Source organism: Zootoca vivipara, chromosome 14, assembly GCF_965207765.1.
Source record: "Zootoca vivipara chromosome 14, rZooViv2.hap1.1, whole genome shotgun sequence".
Classification (NCBI taxonomy): Eukaryota; Metazoa; Chordata; class Lepidosauria; order Squamata; family Lacertidae; genus Zootoca; species Zootoca vivipara.
Window position 1 is genome coordinate 8217771 of NC_142597.1, and position 23295 is coordinate 8241065.

Genomic DNA, 23295 nt, shown 5'->3' on the forward strand with positions numbered 1-23295 from the left:
ATCCCTGACCACTCGGCATCTATCTAGACACAATCTCAAATGCTATGTTCTGGACACAGCCCTGCAAGTAAGAGCAGAACCGCTGTGAAAGAGTTTACCCAAAACCCACCCCACAGGGCTGGTCTAGGAGAATGTCATAGTCAACAGTATCAAAAGCCATTTCACATGTTGCTGTTTTTTTGTTACAGGGATAGGTTTGTTGTCAGACCCCTGAGAGAAGAGCTAAAAGCATGGGTTCCCCTGCCCTGTCAACAAAATTCAGTGGACAGCCTCACCCCAGGGGTGGGGAATCTCAGGTCTAGCAGGCAAACGTAAACCTCCAATGCTCTTGGCAGCAGTGAGCCAGCAATAAATCACACCAAGCACATGAAGTTAACTCTCTATTAGCAAAAACAGGATCTGCACAGCAGTGTCAGGCCTAGTGAGCACAGCAACTCATCTCCAGCTCGTCTTGCTCTCCATGAAGGAGTTCCTTAGACTGAAAGTCCCCGCCTTCCCACAGGTGCCAAAGTCCCTTCCTCTCCAGGATTCTCTTCCCCCCCCCCAAGCAATTAGAGACTGAACCTACATGAAGCTGACTTCTCCTTCACCATTTTCAGCCTCTCCTAGTTCTGGGAGACCAGGGAGGGGGAGTTTGTTGCAGCGAGGAAGGAGGGGGAGACACACACGACTCTTCACAAGCCTGACCCATCTCTGCCTCTTGGCCTCCTTCCTCTCCTGCTTCAGCTTCTGTCTCTGATTCTCTGCCACAGACTCTCCCTACAGACACCTCCCCTCCCAGTCTTCTCTCTCCTCTTCCTCTGAATGCTCATCACTCCCTGGGCTCTGAGGCTTCTCCCCTTGGGGGTTCCCCAGCTGGTTCTTCCCACTGTTACTCTGCATCCAACCAGTTCATGGTACCTCTTTGCTTGGCTGCCAAGACTCAACTCAGCCCACGCCCCTCACAAACCCTGCCTCAATCAAGGGCCACATTCCTTCATAGGCAACCTGCCACGACCACATGCCAGTTGTGGGCAGGGCTACAGTCAAAATGGGCTGCGTAACAGGCGTCACCCTTAGCTTGTGCAGTAGGCTACAGGCTGGCCATGCAAAACTCTTTACACGTGCGCATGCACGCACGCACGCACGCACGCACACACACACACACACACACACTTGCCTCCCTAGTCAGGCAAGCAAGAGGACACATGCCTGCCAGGCAAAAGCACTCAAAGATGGCTCAAAGGAGAGCAAGGGGGTGTGGTCTGGGAAAGGTCCCAAAGACAGATAGAGAGGCCTGGAGGGACACAATTGCCCACTAGGCATGAGGTTCCCCATTCCTGCCTTAACTAGTTGCTACAGCGGGAAGGTAAACAGCGTTACCGTGCGCTGCTCTGGTTCGCCAGAAGCAGCTTTGTCATGCTGGCCACATGACCTGGAAGCTGTCTGCGGACAAACCCTGGCTCCCTCGGCCTATAGACCGAGATGAGCGCCGCAACCCCAGTGTCAGACACGACTGGACATGATGGTCAGGGGCCCCTTTACCTTTACCTTTTAAAGCACAGATACAGAACCATGCAAGAATCATGCATCTTTTCCAGTGGGAGAAAAACACCTCTGTTCCTACCTGCATCTTATTTTAAGCTCAAGCTTATTGCTTTATGCTTTAAACAGCTTTAGCTTGGCACTGTCATCTGCTCTGAAATCACCCCAGGTGGACCTAAAAATCCAAACCCATTTCCCCCCCGCCCCCTTCTTACTTTCTTTCTGGAAAGCAAAACGTACCAATTAGCTGCCGTGCCACACACACAGGAAGGCCAGCTTCATTCAGCTTTTTGCCAGCTGCACACTCTGTATACAGAGGGGAAATTCTTCTGCATCCCATATGGTAAAAGAGCCTTCAAGCCACTGCAAAGGGCTGAGCCAAAGAAACAAGGGACTGCACGGCGCCAAGCCTCCACTTCATCCCAACCCAAAGGATGTGTTGACTTTGGCATTTTCAACTGTGTGCTTTACTTCCATTCTCTGCCATAGCAGCAGGTGGCCAAACACCATGGGATGTTTGCACTGAAAAGCCCTAGGGAGAAAACAGCTTGCCTTGATGGACTCTGTCAGGTTCCTGAAATGAGTGAGCCAGTTTGTTTTCTCCAGGGTGCCGCCTGCCCCCCCCCTCATAAACACACACACACACCAGTCTCTGTTGCAAACAAACTGAAATATATATCATTTCACTTGGATCCAAATTAACTTAGTTTGGGAAAGCTACACACAGCCATCAGCTCACTATCCCAGGGCAAACAGAGGTCCCATCTGCACTATACATTTAAAGCAGCATCCTACCACAAATGATCATGGTTCTCCTCCAAAAAATTCTGGGAACTATACATTCTTAAGGGTGCTGAGAGTTGCTAGGATATCCCTAGTCTCCTCACAGAGCTACGATTCCCATAGTTCCCTAGGAAGAGGAATTACGGTAATTGTTAAACCACTCTAAGAATTGAGGTTTTGTAAGAGGAACAGGCTATCCTAAAAGCTCTCAGCACCCTTAACAAGCAACACTTCCCAGGGTTCTTGGAGGAAGTAATGACTGTTTAAAGTGATAGTTACAGGTGGGTAGCCGTGTTGGTCTGACGTAGTCAAAACAAAATAAAAGAATTCCTTCCAGTAGCACCTTAAAGACCAACTAAGTTTTTATTTTGGTATGAGCTTTCGTGTGCATGCACACTTCATCAGATACCTATTCGTCTATTTCAGTGTATCTGAAGAAGTGCGCATGCACACGAAAGCTCATACCAAAATAAAAAACTTAGTTGGTCTTTAAGGTGCTGCTGGAAGGAATTTTTTTATTTTGTTTTGTTTAAAGTGATGTGATAGCATACTGTATTCAGTGCATAGTATCGCTGGGACTAGAATCATGCTTGGAGAGGAAGAGGTGCCTAAATAAGTTTTTTTCCCCAAGGAATAGTTTCACCCAATTCTGTTTTCAGTTCTGGGCACCTGGAGTACGGCACCTGGAGTGCTCTATCCAGTTTTGGGTGCCATGTTTTAAAATGTACATTGACAAACTTGTGCCTGTCTAGAGGAGGATGGGTAGGGGTCTAGAAACCAGTCACTGTGAGGAATGCTCAAAAGACTTGGGTAGGTTTAGCCAGGGGGACAGAAGACCCAAAAGAGGCATGATACCGGTAACTGTCCACATATATCCAAAGGGCTGTCACATGGTTGCTCTAGAGGGTAGAACTAGAACCAGCGGGTAGAAACTGCATTGCAGGGAAGGAGATTTCAGCCAAACGTTAGCCGAAAACATCCGAATTGGAATGGTTGTTTGACAGTGGAACAGATTGTCTTGAGAGGTGACAGGCTGTTCTTTGCAGGAGGTATCAAAGCAGGACAGGACTGTTGTGGTAAACCCTGCATGATCAACCCTGCATTGAACAGAGGGTTGAGTAGATTATCTCTGAGGTCTCTTCAAATGCTCTAATTCTATGAATCCATAAATGGAATGCAATATCTGTTCTGCCCAGCATCTTGTTTTTGGCAGTGGCCAGTCTGCTGCCTACAGGAGCCTAACACAAGCAAAGGCACAAAAGGAAAACCTGGGTCCTTGTTTTGATCCTGCCAGAATTTGACCTGCCCTGGCCACATCCCAGGGGCTGCATCATTCAACATTTTCTGCCTACTAGTGCAAGAGCTGCTGGTTGAGGTTCAGCGTTGTGCAAACATAACAATGCAGGAGTGCATTGTGCAACAGATTGCACAATCTATTGTGCAACGAATCTACCAGCAACCTCCCTGGGCAACAACATTCCGCTGGTGCAAAACATTTCACCAGTGGAACAAGTATACCAGTAATAGACTTTTAACTTGGTTCTACTCTGCATACAACCCCCTATGTTTCTCACCACCACCACTGCTCCAACTAAGGTGCACTGCTAGATAAAGAAGACAATATTGTGACTAAGAGCATTTTCCTTCTGGAATGGAAACTGTGGCACAGCCTTGATGGAAATCTGCAGGTCCAATATCTTTTGGATCAAGCAGTGCTTGAGGAGGGACATAAGCATAGGGGGCTAACCCTAATAAATCTGAAGAGAAGTGGCAACATTAGAGCTTTGCGGAGACGAAGCAAAGGGGATAGTGATGGCAGAGCCACAGGGATCAGTGTTCTGCCTTCGCTGCCTCCTTTGCTTAGTTGTCATAAAGACCTAATCCTCAGGGATTAGTGTCTGTAAATGGAGCTTGGAAGCTACAGAGCAAAGCTGAAGTAAGCTATTTCTTTTCCTTCTGCCCTCTCCTTTGTGTTTCTTTTGATTTTATCGCCTTGGAACGATGGGGGTATAGAGGGGGGGAGAACAAGTTTAATATCCTAAAATTGAGCCAAAAGCAATATTTGATCTCATGACTGTACTTGCTCCATTGAACTGTTGACATTGTAACAGCAGCAGCAATAAGAGCTGGAAGCCTGGAGACTAACATTGAAAGGAGACATCTGTCTTCAGCTAGGCTCTAGCTCAGGGATAGGGAACCTGTGGCTCTCCAGATGTTGCTAGACTCCAGTTCCCATCAACTCCAGACAACACGCACAGTGAACAGGGATGATGGGAGTTGTAGTCCATATAATATCTGGAGGGCCACAAGTGCCCCACCTCTGCCCAAGCTGCTAGCTGCTCATCATGTGAAAGGAAATAATATACAGTAGCTGTTTGGGGGGCTGTGGCAATACATCTTAAAAGGGCCTGCCTGCATCTATAGAACTGGCACTCCCATATTTTCTCTGTCCAGCTACAGAAAAGAGTTTTCAACTATTTGCAAACTGAATCAGGGTTCATGCAAATGCATGTCCTGACAGGTTTTGCCCTCAATTTCCTTCCAAGAAGCGTAATCTATAAAGCCATTTATATACTCAGATACACAGTTCCTTTAAAATGTTTCTTCCTGGTAAGAAAGACTGATCAGGCTGGAGGGTCTATTGGACTTGGCTGAGATAGCAATGTTGACAAGTATACGGTAATTAGAGAAAAATCATTACTGACACTCAGTGCTATTTTTCTAGAAAAAGAGGTGCCATAGCTCATCACGAACAGCTCCCTTGGTCTCTTATAATGGCAATGGCACCCATTTGAGAGGAACTGAGTTCTGGCTGAAAAAAAGCCCTGCAGGATTATTGTAATAACCCGCAGTTTTATAATAGTATATATTTAAAGTAGATGAATAAATGAGTAAATTAAGTTAATTGGGAATATGCAGAAACTATTAAAAACAAATTTAAGGAACCTCAGAAAAAAGGTGAAGGAAGTCGAGTTTTGAAATGTTAGAATGATTGTAAAATTATTTTCAAAAATTCCTTCCAGTAGCACCTTAGAGACCAACTAAGTTTTTCATAGGTATGAGCTTTCATGTGCATGCACACTGGAGAGACCTGGTCTGAATAAGGACATTGGATTCTTATCTCATTATACATGATAAAGCTTTCTTATGCCATCTCACCCCTTGCTTTTTCCTGCAAGACCAATTGCAGTCGTTAACAGTCGTCAACAGGTTTACCACTCCTATCAGCCAATCACCCATTCCCACCACCCTTCTGAGTAATACCCCTCCCCACCTTCTGACTATATATAAGGGTCTGGTGACTTCTGTTTCAGTGTATCTGAAGAAGTGTGCATGCACACGAAAGCTCATACCTATGACAAACTTAGTGCTCCTGGAAGGATTTTATTTTTGTTTTTGTTTCGACTATGTCAGACCAACAAGTCTACCTACCTGTAACTTGTAAAATTATTTAAATGTATAAAACTGAAAATCATAAATAAAATAATTTTTAAAAAGAAAAAAAAGCCCTGCTGACATTTATTATTGTGGTGAAATGGGGGCTTACTTCAGATAATGGAACAGATAATGGAACATGAACAATAAGCAGGTTTAAATAATCACCGGATGTATTCTATATAACTAGTATTATGCTAAAAATTAATTAAAATTAAAATTAATTAAAATTAAAATTAAAATTAAAAAAATCCAGTGATTTCTAGGATTCTAGCATAATACTAGTTATATAGAATACATCCGGTGATTATTTGAACCTGAGTTCTGGCTGAAGTCAGTGAACTACCCTCAAAAGTCTGTGTTTCTTAAATACCCCTATTTTCAGCCATTCCAGGCTGAATGCTGGTAGAACGCTTTTTTCATCCAGAGCATCGTATGCTTTTTGTTATATGTGACAACACTCCATTTAGTTCCAGGAATGTATACCTTTCTCTTCCCAGGTTCACCTAGTTTTGAAGCCCACAGACTGCTTCAGAACTCTACCCTGCCTTGGTTGTAGCAGCCAGTGGTGCAGCGCAATGGAACTGGGCTCTCGATAGTGCTGCTTTCCAGGAGGTGGAAGGGACAGGGCAGCCACTACATTGGAGCAGTGCAAGTGCCCAGGTGAAAGCACCCGATTGGTTCTACCCATGAGCCTGCACCACTGCGACTTCACTGCCATTATGCCTCACACACACACACACACACCCCAATTCCATCTCAGTCAAGTGTGTTTATATGTGTTGGAAGCCGCCCAGAGTGGCTGGGGCATCCCAGCCACCAGATGGGGTAGGGTATAAATAATAAAATTGTTGTTGTTGTTGTTGTTGATGATGATGATGATTGGAAATTTCTTCTCAACTTCTTGCATGAAAGAGAAATGAACTAGTAATACCTGGATTTGAAGATTGAAAAAAATAATGATTTATAGAAGGTAGAATGAGTGGATGTTAAGGTACGAATATTGTATGTGGCTGCAGGGCAGAGAGCCGGAAGCCCTTTCATTTTTATCTTTCTTTAACCCTTTCTTCTCTCCCCTCTTTGACTTTCTCTCTCCTTAGGTCTTTCTTTTTTCTTTTCTTTTCCCCTTTCTGCCCTTGTTCTTTTTATACTGAGTAGCTGTTTTATGCCAGTATATTACAAAAAGATACTTGATACTGGGTATACATTTCTGTACATCATTGAATAAGCATAAATAAATAACTATTTAAAAAAACGTGCAGAGGGGATGAAACTGCAGACTCTGCTCCCAACATCCACATCTGAAGGTCTGATCAGAACCTATGCACACATGTATAAGTGTGTGTATGTAGTTTTTTTGGAGATGAGAGTGGGGAGTCTGCCTTTTTCAGGGTTTCAAAACACATGGAGAAAACAAACACACATAGGACTCACACAAACACGTTGGATGTGGGAAGAACTGTAGCTCAGAGGCAGATCACGTGCTGTGCAAGCATAAGGGCCCAGACCCAATTCCCCGAACCTCTAGGCAGGGCTGGGGAGGACTGGTGAGCTTCTGCCCATACAGTGGTGCCTCGCTTAACGAATTCCCTGCTTAACGAAATTTCCACTTAACGAAAGGTTTTTTTGAGTGGAGGTTGCCTCGCTAGACGAATTCATTTTGTGAAAAATTCGTTTAGCAAATCGCGGTTTCCCATAGGAATGCATTGAAATTCAATTAATGCGTTCCTATGGGCAAAAAAAATTTCAAAAAAATTTCAATGCATTCCTATGGGATTCGCTAGATGAATTTTTCGTTATAAGAAAAGACCCGTGGAACGAATTAAATTCGTCTAGCGAGGCACCACTGTAAACTGTAGGCAATTCCAAGCTAGGCAAGACCAATGGCGTAAAGCAGTTTCTCCTACATTGGGAGCAGAGACAGAGAGCATGAGCCAACTCGTTCCACATGTTAAATGAGCCACACATCTCAAACATCCTAAGGACATAAGAAGAGCCCTGCTGGGCTGGTTCAGCCCAAAGGTCCATCGAATCCAGCCCTCTGTTCTCACAGGAGCCAACGACCAAATGCAAATGGGAAGCCCACAAGCAGAACACAAGCACAACAGACTCTCCCAGCCATGTTCCCCAGTAGTTGGTATCCTGGACGTATGTATATCATCATGATGACTAGTACCAGTCATTGATAGCCTTATCCTGCTCCACTAAATTGTCTGATCCCCATTTAAGGCCATCTAAGATGGGGGCCATCGCTACTTCTCATGGGATCTTCCCTCTTTTTGTTATACAGAGCCTAACACCAGGCCCCAATGTGCCTTGTGCTCATGTCCACTCAGAGAGAGAGAGAGAGAATCTTTTTTCATTTTGGTCCATGGCTTTGATTCCTAAAAACAGCAATACCAGCCTGTTAGCCATAAAATAATGAGGAAGTAAATAAGATTCTCCATCCTTTAATATTGAGCAGTGCAGCCTCCCCTTTCAGCCTTCACCTCCTCTGTCGTCAAAGAATGGTGGGAAATTGTAACTCTGGTTATCATTAGGTCCTTTTAAAATTCTGGCCAATGATTTAGCCCCAAGGGTCAACTGCAAAAGCGAAAACGTTGCAAATTCCAAGCCCCAGTCTGATACTTGGGAGAACGGGGCAAAGTCTCTAGCAGAAAGAGGGGAAAGGAGCGGGGGTGTCACAGCATGATTAGCTTTCAGCGATCCAGAGTGAAGTGTCATGGGGAGCGAGCGCATAAGGCAGGAGTCGGCTCACAAAGGGGGAGTCCTCCTCTCTCTTAGGTCAGGGGTTCAAGCGCAGCTCAGGTTCACAGTGACGGGATGTTTCGTTCCCATCCGCTGGTTGCTGGTGAAGCCCGAGCAGAGCAAAGCAACAGGGTGCAGCCTAGTCAGAAGTGTCTGCGACACAAAGGCCATCATCTCAATTGGCACTAATTGACCCTCGTTGCTGGTGCCATCAGCAGTGGAGCCAAGTGGTGAATGAGTAAGCCACAGAGAAGGAACTCTTTCCCAGTCCCCCCCCCCATCTCCCTCTCTCTCATTCACACACCACAGCCCTCACTGGTAGTAAAAAGGAAAGCTGATTCTAGGCCATTTATACCTGTGCTTTTACCCAAAAAAAAAAAAGCTGGAGCCACAAATATATCACAGATAAGGGAGAATTGTCAACAGGTGCATTGCTCTCTCTTGTAACAGTGGAGCTCAAGGGACATCCAGTGAAGCCAACTGCTACCCCACCAACAACCCTCTCACTGGCTTCCTCAAATAAAGCCACGATGGGAAAAGGCAGAGAGGGCATGGAGTGGAGAGAACCTGCAAGGGTCTTGGTCCACATTGTCAGGCCTCAGAAATGGAAACTGGTCCCGCAAAATAAGATAAGACGGAGCATGGATCAACTCCGCAGGCACAGTACTAACTGCAGCATTTGTTGTTCTGATTTGTTCGTTCCCCTTGGCCTGCTGAAAAATCAGTCCTCTTCCCTGAGAAATTCTAAGTCTCCAACTTCTCGTACCAAGTGGGCCGCAATACTTCGATGCAGAACCCACAGGCCACACACTGAATTACATTTCCATATTGTAAATTAAGGTGTTTGCAATATATTTAATATTATTGAATAATAATAATAATTATTTGTACCCCGCCCACCTGGCTGGGTTTCCCCAGCCACTCTGGGAGGCTTCCAACAAAGATTAAAAATACATTAAAATGACACACATTGAAAACTTCCCTAAGCAGGGTTGCCTTCAGATGTCTTCTAAATGTCAGGTAGTTGTTTATATCTTTGACATCTGATGGGAGGGCATTCCACAGGGCGGGCGCCACTACCGAGAAGGCCCTCTGCCTGGTTCCCTGTAGCTTTGCTTCTCACAGTGAGGGAACCGCCAGAAGGCCCTCGACACTGGACCTCAGAGTCCAGGCAGAATGATGGGAGTGGAGCCGCTCCTTCAGGTGAGCTAATATAGGTCTTTCAGGACTGGTTTTATATGGTCTCGGCAGCCGCCCCCAGTCACCAGTCTAGCTGCCACATTCTGGATTAGTTGTAGTTTCCGGGTCACCTTCAAAGGTAGCCCCACGTAGAGTGCATTGCAGTAGTCCAAGCAGGAGATAACTAGAGCATGCACCACTCTGGCGAGACAGTCCGCGGCCAGGTAGGGTCTCAGCCTGCGTACCAGATGGAGCTGATAGACAGCTACCCTGGATACAGAATTGACCTGCACCTTCATGGACAGCTGTGAGTCCAAAATGACTCGTGGGCTGCGCACCTGGTCCTTCAGGGGCACAGTTACCCCATTCAGGGCCAGGGAGTCCTTCACACCAGCCTGCCCCCTGTCCCCCAAGACCAGTACTTTTGTCTTGTCAGGATTCAACCTCAATCCATTAGCCGCCATCCATCCTCCAAATGCCTCCAGGCACTCACACAGGACCTTCACTGGTTCCGATTTAAAAGAGAGGTATATACACAGTTAATATATTTAATTATATATAATTAAACAGACAACTAATAGATTTAATATAGTTCATTATCAAACCAATTTAATCCACAGACAGAGGTATGCGCTTTCATTAACAACGCATGATGGGGAAAATATTTTTTTTAGGCTTTAAGATGCTTGTTCTTGAATGTTGCTGAGGGCAGCCAAAAGATATTAAGCCATGTGACTAGGGATGCCCAAATCTATCAATTACAGTTTCTCATTTTCTAGTCTTGAGTTCAAACCTCCACATTTCCCACGTCAGTTTGAAATGTTTCATTTTATTTTATTTTTAAGTCTGCATGAAAACTCAGCAGCATTTTAGCGTGAATTTCTTCTAATATACACATTTCTTTACGCAGCTCACCTTAATAGAGTACATTTTTGTAAGCAATTATCATGAGCAGATGTGCATTTTTACGCACATTTTGCCCTTGCATATGCATTTTTGTGCACACATTTGATGTTTTGAGAACTGCATTGCAAAATTCGGAAAAGTGCACATTTCAAAAGATGACTGTGTTTTGGTCCACATAGTTTCAGAAAATGCCGAGTAGAAGTAGGCCTGCCTTTGAACGTGAACTGAATCAGATTTCACCCACATCCCTACCTGCATACGTCTCCTTTTCCCAATAAACCAGTGCCTACTTTTCTCTCTGCAGTTGCCACGCAATCCCACAAGGACAGGACGACATCTATTGTCTCTTCGCAATCCTTTTTTTTCACCCCTCCTTCTCACCCCCCCCCCCCACCGCCCAGCTACACAGAGCGCTGCTTCTGGCATGCACAAGCTGCAATCCAGAGTGGAGAGGGCAGTGTGGGGCAGGCAAGGCATCCCTTGACTGACAGCTCCGGTCTCCCAGCGTAATTTGAACATTCCAGAGGTGACCGTGGGGTTAATGCCGTCTCGGGCAGGCTGGGATCAGGCCTGGCTGTTTGTTCAGGGCTCCCAGAACAATGAGACTTTAAAGAGATTTTCAGCACCCCGGGGTCCAACCCAATTAGACACAGTTTTCCAGGTTGGCAGTCAAAAAGGAGGAGGAGGAAACCATGTTTTAAAAGAACACGCTAAGGAGTCAAGTTCAAGGGTTGCCTAGCAAGCTCCAAGCTGGGCCAAAGGGGGGGGGAGAGGAAATGGTGTTGGGGGGCCGAATCTCTCTTTCTCCTGAAAGCGTCGTGAGTGTTCATTTGCTAAAACTATCGCTTTGGATGCCCCAAGACAGACAGGGCTCTCTTGATGACCAGCTCTCCAGCTATTTCCTCCAGCTGCCGCCTCACCCTTGGGGGAGCAGTAATCCCTTGCCATTAATGAGAGCTTTGTGCCAGGATCAAGGGGTGGGGATGACCCACAACTTCAAAAAAATAAAAAAATTAAGAGTGGGGCGGGGGAGGAGAACGAAATAAACAGGCATTAAAGACGCAGCATCAAATAAATCCAGGCCTTTGCAACCTGAGCAATGCAATCATGTCCCTTTCAACAGTAGCTGGGAAGCCATTTTGCCCCCCTCCCCTTTCCAAATGTATTTATTACATTTCCTTCCTTCCTTCCTTCCTTCCTTCCTTCCTTCCAGGTACTCAGGGCCCCATACGTCTCCCTCCTGTGCCTCGATTTCTCACAACAATCCTGCAAGTTAGAATAATTTTCTGAGACCGTGCGTGTTAACAGGCTCAGGGTCACCCAGTGATCTTTGCTTCACCTGATGCTTAAACACAGGACTCCCTGTCTAAAATTCAACATGCTAAATCAAGTGCCTTCAACTTTTTCAGACCCAGGGCCCATTTTTAACTCAAATATGCATTTGGCAACCCGTTTCCTTAACCTTTTGTCATTCATTGGCATGGTGGCAGAACTCGTGTTGTGACGCACCTTGGATCAGGCAGTGAGTGACCCACTAGCACAGGCAAACTCAGCCCTCCAGATGTTTTGAGACTACAATTCCCATCATCCCTGACCACTGGTCCTGTTAGCTAGGGTTGATGGGAATTGTAGTCACAAAACATCTGGAGGGCTGAGTTTGCCTGTGCCAGCACTAGCAGCTCCACTCCTGACCCACCAGTTGAAGACCAGTGCTCTTTATCAGTACACCGTACTTTCAGAACAGAGTGTGTCCCTGTTGCAGATGTGCCACATTTACACTGTTTTGTTCTGGGTTTATTTACCAATTCATCTATTCCCTCTCAGCCCTTTCTCCCTGAACCTTGAATACAACATGCAGGCGCTATAAAGGCACGGATATATAACAGGTTTATTAGGCAGGGTTATATATGCCTACCCGGCAGGGGTCTTAACACGGGTCTGGAGCAGGGTTTCTCCTAGGGTGGGGGGGGGGGTGAGTGGGGGACGGGGCTGGGTTTTCCTGTGCACTATTGGAACTGCACCAGTTCCAATCTCTCTCTACTTCGTTTGCACGCTTCAGCCCAGTCCATGAAAAGCTGCATTTTCAAAATCTCGTTCAATAATATATCAAGCCACAGTCGCAAATTTGCTGGTGGGACACAAGAGTTTGGCTTATGATGCTCAGTGTCTAGGAACAAAACCTCCTCAGTATATTCTACCCCCCCCCCCAATCCCCTGACATACCTACCTACCAATGAAATCCATATGATTTGGGGACACAAACACATAAATCTCTCCTTATGAAAGCCTTGAGCCATAGAGATGCCTTTCATGAGGAGATAAGAAAGCTGACTTTGTTGGAGGGGACAATGTTGCTTTTCAGTCTGGGCCCCACAGATTGGTCTCCTCTTGCTTCCCCTTTGCCAGAAGACCAAGGCTGATCTCTTTTAGGGCACGGCCTGCCCCAGTCTACCTCACTCTGGATTAATTCTGCACATCTCTGAGTCGAAGCAGATGTGGTAGATCAGGGTCTTCAGACTACGCCCCGTGGGCCAGATGCGGCCCAATTGGCCTCCCAATCCGGCTTGCGCCGCCCCCCGCCGCCCACTGCTGCAGCACGGCGGCGCACTTCCAGATCGGAAAAAGGCGCCGAAAATCGTTTGTGTGCATGCGTATGGGCCTCTCCCAACCCAGAAGAGGTCATTTCCGATGCACTTCCGGGTCGCGGGAGGCCCATACGCATGCACACAAATGATTTTCGGTGATTTTTTCGACCTGGAAGCGCGCCACCGCGCTGGTAAGTGTGTGTGCGCATGCGCTCGGGTGCGCACTCCCCTGCCCTCCGGCCCGCCACGTGATCGGTGCGGCGGGCACCGGCCCAAAGCCGGGTAAGTCTGGGGACCCCTGTGGTAGATGCATGTGCAGATCTCCCTGGTTCTTAAAAAAGTTTTAAACAACTGTCTCTAAGTGGGCGGGGAGGTGTTGATCAGAGCACTGATGCCGGGTGAGGGGAGATTAGCCCGTTTGCTGCATGCCATTTCCCTGATCTAACACTCCCTGCCACAGCTGCCATTACCTCTGCTAGAGTGGGAAAACACCTGCAACATGCTTGTGTGTGTTCCCCCCCGGGGGGGGGCTCAGCAGGGACCCCTCCAAACATCCTGTTTATCATGCACTCATCATGATCTGTGATCAATATGGTATTGGGGAAGTTACACACAACCTTGCTTTCAATACCATTTGTGTTTGCAAAAAGGTTTTGGAGTGGGCCCATCCTGTCAATGCATGTCCAGCAACTTCCTAATGAACCCCTGCATCTCTTCACACCACAAACATTTTTGTTGTTGTTTTTCCATTTTGTGCAATAGTCCCCACCTCCAAACAGGATTATTGCAGCACAATGGGGAAGCCGTACAGAACAACTAGTAAAATGGAATTGTGTGTGGATGCTCCAGTATAACTCCACCAATAAAGGACTATTATTGCATCAACAGAAGACTCTTGCAAAAACCCCAGTTTGGAGGGGTCCAGTTGCTTATTGAAGGGTGTGTGTGTGATTTACTGTAGATTGGGTGCTTATCTTAGCTGCTGTCCAAACAGGAAAGGAGATTTCTTTCTTATTTCTTTCTGTCCAAACAGGAAAGGAGAAAACTTTCTGACAGTAAAAGCACGGAACAGTCTCCCACGAGAGGTGGTGGACTCTTCTTTCTTGGAGGTTTTTAAGCAGAGGATGGGTAGCCATCTGTCAGGGATGCTTTAGTTGAGATTCCTGCATTGCAGGGGGTTGGACTAGAAGATCCTTGGCTGTCCCTTCCAACTCTACAATTCTATGATTCAAAGTTGCTCTCTGAAGTGGTAGAGCTTGGTCCAATAGGATGAATTCCACAGAGGGCACAAGCAGCCTGAATAAAGGGCTGGTGTTTGCATGCCAAAGTAAGCTGCACTTCACCCCAAACCATGCACTCCCATCACTGGGAATCTGCCATCTGCACCAGGCACCCCTAAACTTCGGCCCTCCAGATGTTTTGGACTACAATTCCCATCTTCCCTGACCACTGGTCCTGTGAGCTAGGGATCATGGGAGTTGTAGGCCAAAACATCTGGAGGGCCGCACTTTGGGGATGCCTGGTCTACACGATGGCTCAGAATCATGTCCAGCTGGCCCCTTGGTTTTTTGGACAATGAACTTTCAGCATGTGATACTCCCAGGATATAAGGGGGGGAGAGAGAGAGTTTTGTGGTACCTAAAAGGCTCACAATTTAATTTATTGCAGCACAACCTTTTGTGGGACACAGTCTAGCAACTTGGAAGGAACCACATAAACAACAGTTTAGACTCATTGCACAGTACTGATCTTTGAAGCTGTAGCCTCAAATGCATCCTTCATTTTCTTTACTAAGAATTCCAAAATGTAACAGCTTCCACATTCTTTCTCTTGAGCCACTCTAGTTCTCGCTGTGGCAATTAAAATTCCTACACACACACACACACACACACACACACACACACACGGCCCAGACTTCAGTTTTGTTGCATTTTGGTCGCTAATTCCTCAGCCCTTCATTAAGGGCCCAGAACTGCCCAGAGTACACAATGACACAGATTGGCACTTACAGCTTCTCGAGAGCACGAAGTCCGAAAAAAGAGCCATTCTTCAGAGTTGCTATCTTGTTGTTGCTCAAAATCCTGGGGAGAGGGGGAGGGGGGAGAGAGAGAGAAAGAGAGAGAGAGAGAGAGTTATTCATCCTGCGTTAACCAAGCACCCAGGGCTTAAAGGGGTGGACTAGGTGTGTGGTCCTTAGTGATGGATTCACTAGCCACACCCCAATTTGCAAGGGGGCCGGGAGAGCAGGGAATGGTACAAAGGCTATAGGGTAAATGCATGGCATAGCAGTCTATAGGTAGATGCCCCACCCAGCTACTTAACAGTTATATATAGTACAATTTGCAAAGTGCTCTTCCAGATGCTTGCTTCCACGTCAGCAGAAGATTGATCCATAGCAACATTTTGCAGTCACAGAACTAGGAACAACAGACACGGACTTCTCTGTAAGACTGAACAGTGAACGCCCAGCAGAGAAGAAGGGTCTTATTAAAACTGAACAGTCTTTTTAATGGACTCCAACAGCCATTGACAACTAAGAAGCTCCAGTCTAGATATGTCAGCGCTTCCTGATTTTGAAACTTTATGCCGTAAATCCTGCTGTCAGCTTTTACAGCTCATGTTGTGTGATTTCAAAGGAAAGCCTTGCTCTAATCCCCTGCTGTACATTGTAAAGGCCTTTGGCTATATACCAGGCATAGGCAAACTCGGCCCTCCAGAGGTTTTGGGACTACAACTCCCATGATCCCTAGCTAACAGGACGAGTGGTCAGGGATGATGGGAATTGTAGTTCCAAAACATCTGGAGGGCCGAGTTTGCCTATGCCTGCTATACACAATAAAATCAATTGGTTGACTTTCATTGACAAGCTAGTGTTGTCCAGCTACTGGGAACTACAACTCCCATCAGCCCCAAGCAGTACAGTCGTGCTACTTTGAACTGATGGGAACCTGTAAACCAAAACAGCTGGTGGGCACCAGCTTGGCAACGCCTGGACTACACACTCCCAGCACATATTAATGTATCCCACCCAGTACTTCCCCTGCATCCATTACCGCATTCAACACCATCATTTGCTGGGAATGCTTATGATCGTAGCGGTGGCGGTGGTTTTAAATGCTTATTGCTCATGGTTTCCATTCAAAATAAAATGTATACTTGTAAAGCAGTGCAGAATGGAAACAGATTGGAGTACACAGACGTTGCAGTTGAGGAATTCAAACTATGTCTGGGTGGCCCGTTGCCATCTAATGTATACAAGGTTCAAAGTATTTTTATAGTCTTGTCCCCGAGCCAATGGTTGTCATTAGCCTCTGTGCCTAAATGGTGGTCCCAGATGAGGGTGGGCTTGCCCGTTCAGCCCAGAAGATTCGTGCAGTTAGTTCAATGGGGCTTGGATGAGCATCGCAGGGCAGGGAGGGGGTGTACAAATCCATCGGCAAAAGATGGGAAGAGGCTGCTCACAGGCACAGATGAATCAGAAATGGATTTGCATTTTACTCTCAGGTTGGATTTTTAAAAACAATTTGTCTCTCAGAAGGTTAGACATTTTCTAATGGTTTAGAACTATCAACATCTCCCAATTCTTCTGTCTCTGGAACCCAAGAATTACAAACTGTTTCAGAACTGTCAAAAATTGTTACAATTTTCCGATCTTCCCCCCAAATTTATGCTAAGTGGGGTTCCCACCCATTATTATTGTCCATATGTGGATAATATTACTAATCTGTATTTCCTTTATCCTATATATTGTTGTTTCATTTATTCATTCATTTACCAGTAAATCCTTTCTATTACTATTTCAGCTGGGAAAATATTACCTGCTATTTGTTGAATTCAACTGGCTAGAGATCTATTATCTAGATAAGGATATGCTACTATATTAAAATAAATTATTGCAATATGTACCATAATTTTATAAATAAAAGAATGTGATCATTTAAAATAGTAAAAATTTGCCTGCCCTTTATCCCATTTACTGATTAATTAATCAATTACATTGAAATAAATGTACATATCAATCAAGATCTCAGTTTCTTTCACTGATGCTGGAAGAAATAGAAGATAATCAACTAAAAAGCTAGCATAATTAGAAGGAAAGCCCTCTTGCAGCTGTTGTCCTCTGAGCTTGGAAGTAACAGAGAGCCACCATGACTCACCCACTGATACCTTTCTTCTCCATGAATTTCTCTTAATCCAAGTTGGCAGCCATCACCACCTCATGTGGTGGGGAATCCCACACTTAAACTATGTGTGTAGTTTCCTTCATCTGTCCTGGATCTTCCTCCATTCAGCTTCCCTGAATGACCTAAGGTTCTATATTATGAGAGAGGGAGGATCTCAACAGGAGCATTCGTGTGGCCTGCCTCACTGCCTCACTGCCTTTCCAGCATCTTCTCTAGCATAGCACTGCTGCCTGCTCCTTAGTTCAGGAGTGGGCAGGGGAAAGTCCATTGTACCAAGTCAGAGCATTAGGTCCATCTAGCTCCGCGTTTCTCAACCGCTGTTCCGCGGCACACTAGTGTGCCGCGAGACGCTGGCTGGTGTGCCGCGACGTGCGTCGACGAGAAGGGCGATTTGCATTGTCACGTGCCTGGCGGCCACCAATAATCGCCACAAACCCGCCAGAAGGGAAGCCGGCCGGGTCACGACGCGGGGCGAGCGCAGCTCTCAACAGCCACCACCACGGCCTCGGACGTGAGAGGCGGCCGGCGGGTGCAGCTGCTGCTGTTTGTCTCGCTCTCGCTGCTCTTGCTGGCGGCGCCCGGGGCTTGATCGGCGCGAGGCCGCGGGCCGACAAGCAGAACAGCCTCCGGAGGGCAGCCAGCAGCGTCTACGAGGGAGTGAGCGGCCTCTTCGGCGAGGAGCATGTGCTGGGAGAGAAATCAGCGGCCTGTGTAGCCTTATTACAGGAGATTGCAACCAACACAGCAATTGACAAGTGTTTCTTACAGTCATAATTCACTGAGATTTAGGACTTACCCCACAAACTAAACTGGGCTCTCTCTCTCTCTCTCTCTCTCTCTCTCTCTCTCTCTCTCTCTCTCTCTCTCTCGTCAATATAGGCACAGAGTTAATTTTTTAAACTTTTTTAATGGTGGTGTGCCTCGTGATTTTTTCATGGAACAAGTGTGCCTTGGCCCAAAAAAGGTTGAGAAACACTGATCTAGCTCAGCAGCTCTCCAAGATTTTAGGCAGGGGTTTCTCGCAGCACCACCTGGGGATGCTGGGGATTGAATTTGGGACCGTCTGCATGCAAGGTAGATATTGTACAACTGAGCTGCAGCGCTTCCCCAATCGTGTGGTGGCAAATTGTGATGGGGTACAGCCAATGCGCAATGTGCCACATGTACAGTATACTCTCCCCCTGTCCTTGTGAAGCGGGAAAACTCCTGATTTCCTTCTAATTACACCTGGTATAAACCACTATTCCTTATTCTGCCTTTGAAGAATGCCTTGTTAACATCTGGTTAGCACACATTGCTAGCACTGGTGTTCTTCAAAATTCATACAAGAGGGGCTAACGACATAAACTTTAATTGCATGGCTTGTGGCGAATACAAAAAGGTGAAATCCATTTCCAGGCAGCTAGTCCTCAGGGTGCTTCAATGCTAGTTCTCCCACATTGTTTTTAGATGAGGCCTACACATCCAGCCATATGCCAAAGCGCTCTGCTCAACCACGCTGCTGAGATCTGCTCTCTGTCCAGCAGAGTTCCTTCATCTCACAAGCTCGCAGTTCAAGTGTTCCCGTCCGAGTTCAGCATTTTGGCAGCAGCCTGGGCTGAGGGCTTTTCGGGGCTCTTTGTCCCAAAGTAAACAGTTTAGCTGACCACAAAAAGGGCCTTCTTTTGGCCTCAAGCCCAACGAGCAGGAAGGCAGCCATGCTGAAAGAAGGGCGAGAAAGGAAGAGCAGCCAGCAATTCTCCCAGATGCTCATTAAAAGCTTTTTTAATGAGCAATTAGCCCTCGTAGACACTGCCTTCCACCAGGGAGGCCCATCAAGCAGCCCCTTTAGACAGCTTGCAGTCAGAAGCCACTTCAGACTCTCGACGTCACCCTTTCAAGCAAGGGCACTTTCTCAATAGGCTCTTTGGCAGCCATCGCAGCGATGCCACTGTGTCACTGTGCAAAGAGAAAAGCCATCCCCTTGGGTCATCCCAAAGGAAACACCCTTGGCTCTCATCAACTGGCTTTTGGGCTGTACTAGGAAGGTTCAGAGCGAGGGCTTTCCTACTCTTAGCTACAGCAAAAATCTGACAAGGTACACGCAGGTAATACTGGTGGCTGCCACAGGATGTTTTAAAGATGCACTCAAGAAAACGGTTTGTCAGGTATGTGTGGAAACAAAAATGATATTTATTTCTTTAAAGGCCCCACGTTGGTGATTACAGGCTTTAACCTCATGTATAATAAAGGGTCACTAAATACAAACTCTGCTAGCAGCAATTGAAAGCAAAACACTTATTCCAGGAGGAGGGTGGCCAGAAAAACACCTCCTAGATATAGATCAGGAATGGGCAACCTTAGGCCTGGAGGCCAAAGGTGGCCCACCATAACTCTCTCTCTGACCCCCCCCCCCAGCCTCTCCCCAGCCCGTCCAGATTGCACAGATCACTGGCCCTCCTCCACCCCTTCCTGAAGCTGTTCTTGAACTGTGTGCATGAGCTGACAAAATGCCTCTATAGCTTGCCTAGGAGGAAGATGGGGAGATGTATGCATGGGAGTGTAGAATCCTCTTCCTCTTTGCGTGGCTGGAACGTTACCTATCCTCTATAATAATATCCAAGTGTCTCTGCGTCCAGTCCCTGTGTCCGTGGGATTGCGCTACTGCGCATGTGCCCCACGGACAGCTGTTGGGACTTGGAGCGCAGAGACGGAGCACGTTGGCCGGCACGTAAGGGAGCTCAGCCTCTTGGCGTTCAGAGCAGCTCTCGCGAGAGAATCCAGAGGACGCGCGAGATAGCCCCATGCTCGCGAGCGAGCACGCTCTGTCTCCATGCAGGCGCACTCGCGAGGCCGTTTACTTCTCACGTGGACTTACTTCGAAGCAGCAGCGGCCATTACAAGTGGCGGCGGGCGAGCAATGCCAGCTCTGTGCATGTCCCCAAGGTTGCTAGAGCAACAGGTCTGTTCTAGCACCCGTTAATTTAACGGGCTTCATGACTAGTTGTACATAAGTCGCATCCAGTGCTCTGCCCAGTTTTGCCTTTGGCCCCTAACCATTGGTAGCCTCCGCAAGGCATTCCACAAAAGAATGTGGATCTCGGGATGAAAAAGGTTTCCTGCCCCTGGGACAAAACCTTCACTCTGGGAGCCCATTTCTTCTCTGATATAAGGAAGCTGCCTTATACCACACCAGACCCTTTGTCCATCTTGATCAATATTGTCTACAGTGACCAAGCAGAGGCTCTCCAGGTTTTTCAGGCAGGGGTCTCTCCCAGCCCCCCCTGGAGATGCCGGGGATTAAACCCAAGATCTTCTGCATGCTCTGCCAACCGAGTTACAGTCCTCATCAGTCATGATTGGCCCAGCTTCAACTTCACGTGCCTGCAGCACGCATGGCCCCAGAACAGCTGGCAATAGGTGGTGTCCTTTCTGGCAACTGCAGATAGAATTTCCTCTCTGAACAATAGGAAAGCCTGACCTCTATTTCCCCCTTATTGGTTATGCTAAGTACTTCCTTTGCCCCTGACACATGCGTAGTCATGCCTATCACCAGACTGTGAAAACATCTTCCTTTGTTGGGTCATTCGAACACAGGCCAGGGAATGTGCCACCCCCCCCCCCAGCCAGGCCAAGTTACCTCCCATCCTCTTTTCCCTGAGCCAGCAGAATAAAAAGAAAAAGGACCAATCCCTTGCCCTCAGGTGTTCCCTTGGAAGCCATCAAAAGATGCCTTTGACTGAGTCAGACCATTGGTCCATCTAGCTCAGTATTGTCTACCCTGACTGGCAGCAGATCCCCAGGATTTCAGGCTGCGTTCTCGCCCAGCTGTAGCCAGAGTTTGAACCTGGGACCTTCTTCATGCAAAACTAATGCTCCACGGCTAAACTCCTTCCCAAAGTCCAGAATGCTACAAAATGACTACTAGCCACAATTTCAGAACCGCACGAGTACCTTTCTTGACCACCTTAAATTCAAATGAAGAGATCTTCCACAGTTTAGTGTGTTAGAGTACACACAGGCATTTCAGGAGCATAATGCATGCACACTTCTGATCTAAAATTGGTAATGAAGGAAGACACTCTGCAAATGAACCTTCTCATGCATTCAAAGAACACAAGAGGGGATGTAGAGGAGGCCCTTGCTGACCATGCCCCCTGGCAGCTGCGCATTCAGCATTAGTGAGAAAGGGTTGGTGCCTGTCCAGGGCTCCTTCGCCAGATTGGCCAATGTCCCCAAATGGACAGAAAGAATCCTGTGCACATGCAGCTCCTTTAGCACCAGCATTGAATGCTTGTTGACCAAGGTATGCGGCAAGCAGATGCATCGGCAAGGGATGGGTGTGGCCAGCAGGTTTGCATCCATTCTGAGAGGGCCAGGGAACCTGTGGCCCTCCAGGTGTTGTTGAACTCCAATTCCCTTCAGGTCCAGCCAGCGTGGCCAAAGGTCACGGGCGATGGGAGCTGGAGTCCAAGAACATCAGGAGAGCCACAGCTAAAAACGGCAACAGTTATAGGGCAACCACCTTATTCGATTAAAGTCAGCTTTGGATAGCTAAACAAATCACTAGTGCATCCATATCACCCTCTTAAAGCAGGGATAGGGAAACTTTTTTAGGTTCCCTCCTGTGTGGACCACTTGGAGGGGAGGCAACATGCCAGAAATGGGTGGCGCCAGAGGCAAAAGTGAGTGGAGCCATGAATGTAAATTTTCTCTTTGTACAGTAGGCTACTTTCCACACACACACACACACACACACACACACACACACACACACACACGTCCTCCATCCAGGCAAGCAAAAGTCTTGATCAGAGTTCAAGGGCACTTTGCAGCCAAGGAAGGTGGTGAGGGGCATGGCTTGTGCAGAGACCCAGAGGCCAGGCATTTGGCCCCTGGGCCTGAGGTTCTCCACCCCTATCTGAACGCTGCCCCACCCCGTGAATGCTCAGCAATCCAGCCACTGAAGTGAAAACAGAGAGGGCATATGTACCAGGTGTACCGCTGCATACACAGATGGGAAGACATGTTCACAAGGTGGGAAGTGAAAGCTTTGCCTGGTTTTTATATAACTTTGGATGATCCAAGTTTCTGCCATAACATCCAGATCACCTCCCCAAAAAGGCAAGGACCCAGGCAGCCAAGATCAAAATCAGCATCCTGACTGATCTGCTGCCAGTGTCCAAGAGAAGGAATCTGCATCTTTATGGCTTGGAAAGAATATCCTTGACCCTCTCATTCCCACTAAAGCTTCAAGCTCAGACCGTTCCCCCCCCCTGTATTCTTCATCAGCGATGTAGCTTTGAATATCCCTCAGCTTCCCACAAACCCTCTTCCACTGTTTCATAGTATCATAGAATTGTGGAGCTGGAAGAGACCCTAAGGATCATCTAGTCCAACCCCCTGAAATGCACAAATGGGCAGCTATTCCATATGGGGATTGAACCTGAAACCTTGATGTTATCAGCACCATGCTCTAACCAACTGAGCTATCCAGTCAATAGGATGAGTCAAATAAGCCATGCAATTGCCCTTTTTTGCTGTTTGTGCAGCATTCTGATTGGTTTGTGGGGAGGTTAGACAGCATAGCCAAAGCAAGTGTTATCCCAAAAATTCCAGCGCATTTTCCATCAGTTTCTTAGTCACAAAAAGTCAGGTCTTTGGGGGAAGCTGGTTTGTTGAACAAGACACCCCCACCCCGCCCCATCAACAGTAATAGTGCAGCCTGGATGTGCCAGTATGTGACTGAATCCCCACATGAAAACAGCAGCATTCTGGAAGCCCCCTTTGCCTTGCACTGAGCCTCAGCCGACCCGTTACCAGAACCTTAATAGCTTTTGTGCCATCGGCTGCATTGACTTTGGCAGTAAACAAAACCCAGCCCAGCAATGTTTATGAGGCCAAAGAGTCAAGTAGGGTTAGAGGTGCAGATAACAGGGTAGGCAGTTCTATGACCTGCATGGAGGTTAAGC

General features: G+C 47.1%; 1 protein-coding gene across 1 annotated transcript in view; it reads right to left on the reverse strand.

The window, feature by feature from the left end:
- ADGRA2 (adhesion G protein-coupled receptor A2) overlaps positions 1–23295 on the reverse strand; it is a 117344-nt gene that overhangs the window by 64381 nt on the left and 29668 nt on the right. The window contains exon 2 of the mRNA XM_035139199.3: positions 15170–15241. Coding sequence (XP_034995090.2) covers positions 15170–15241 — 72 coding nt within the window. The remainder of the gene's footprint in view (positions 1–15169; positions 15242–23295) is intronic.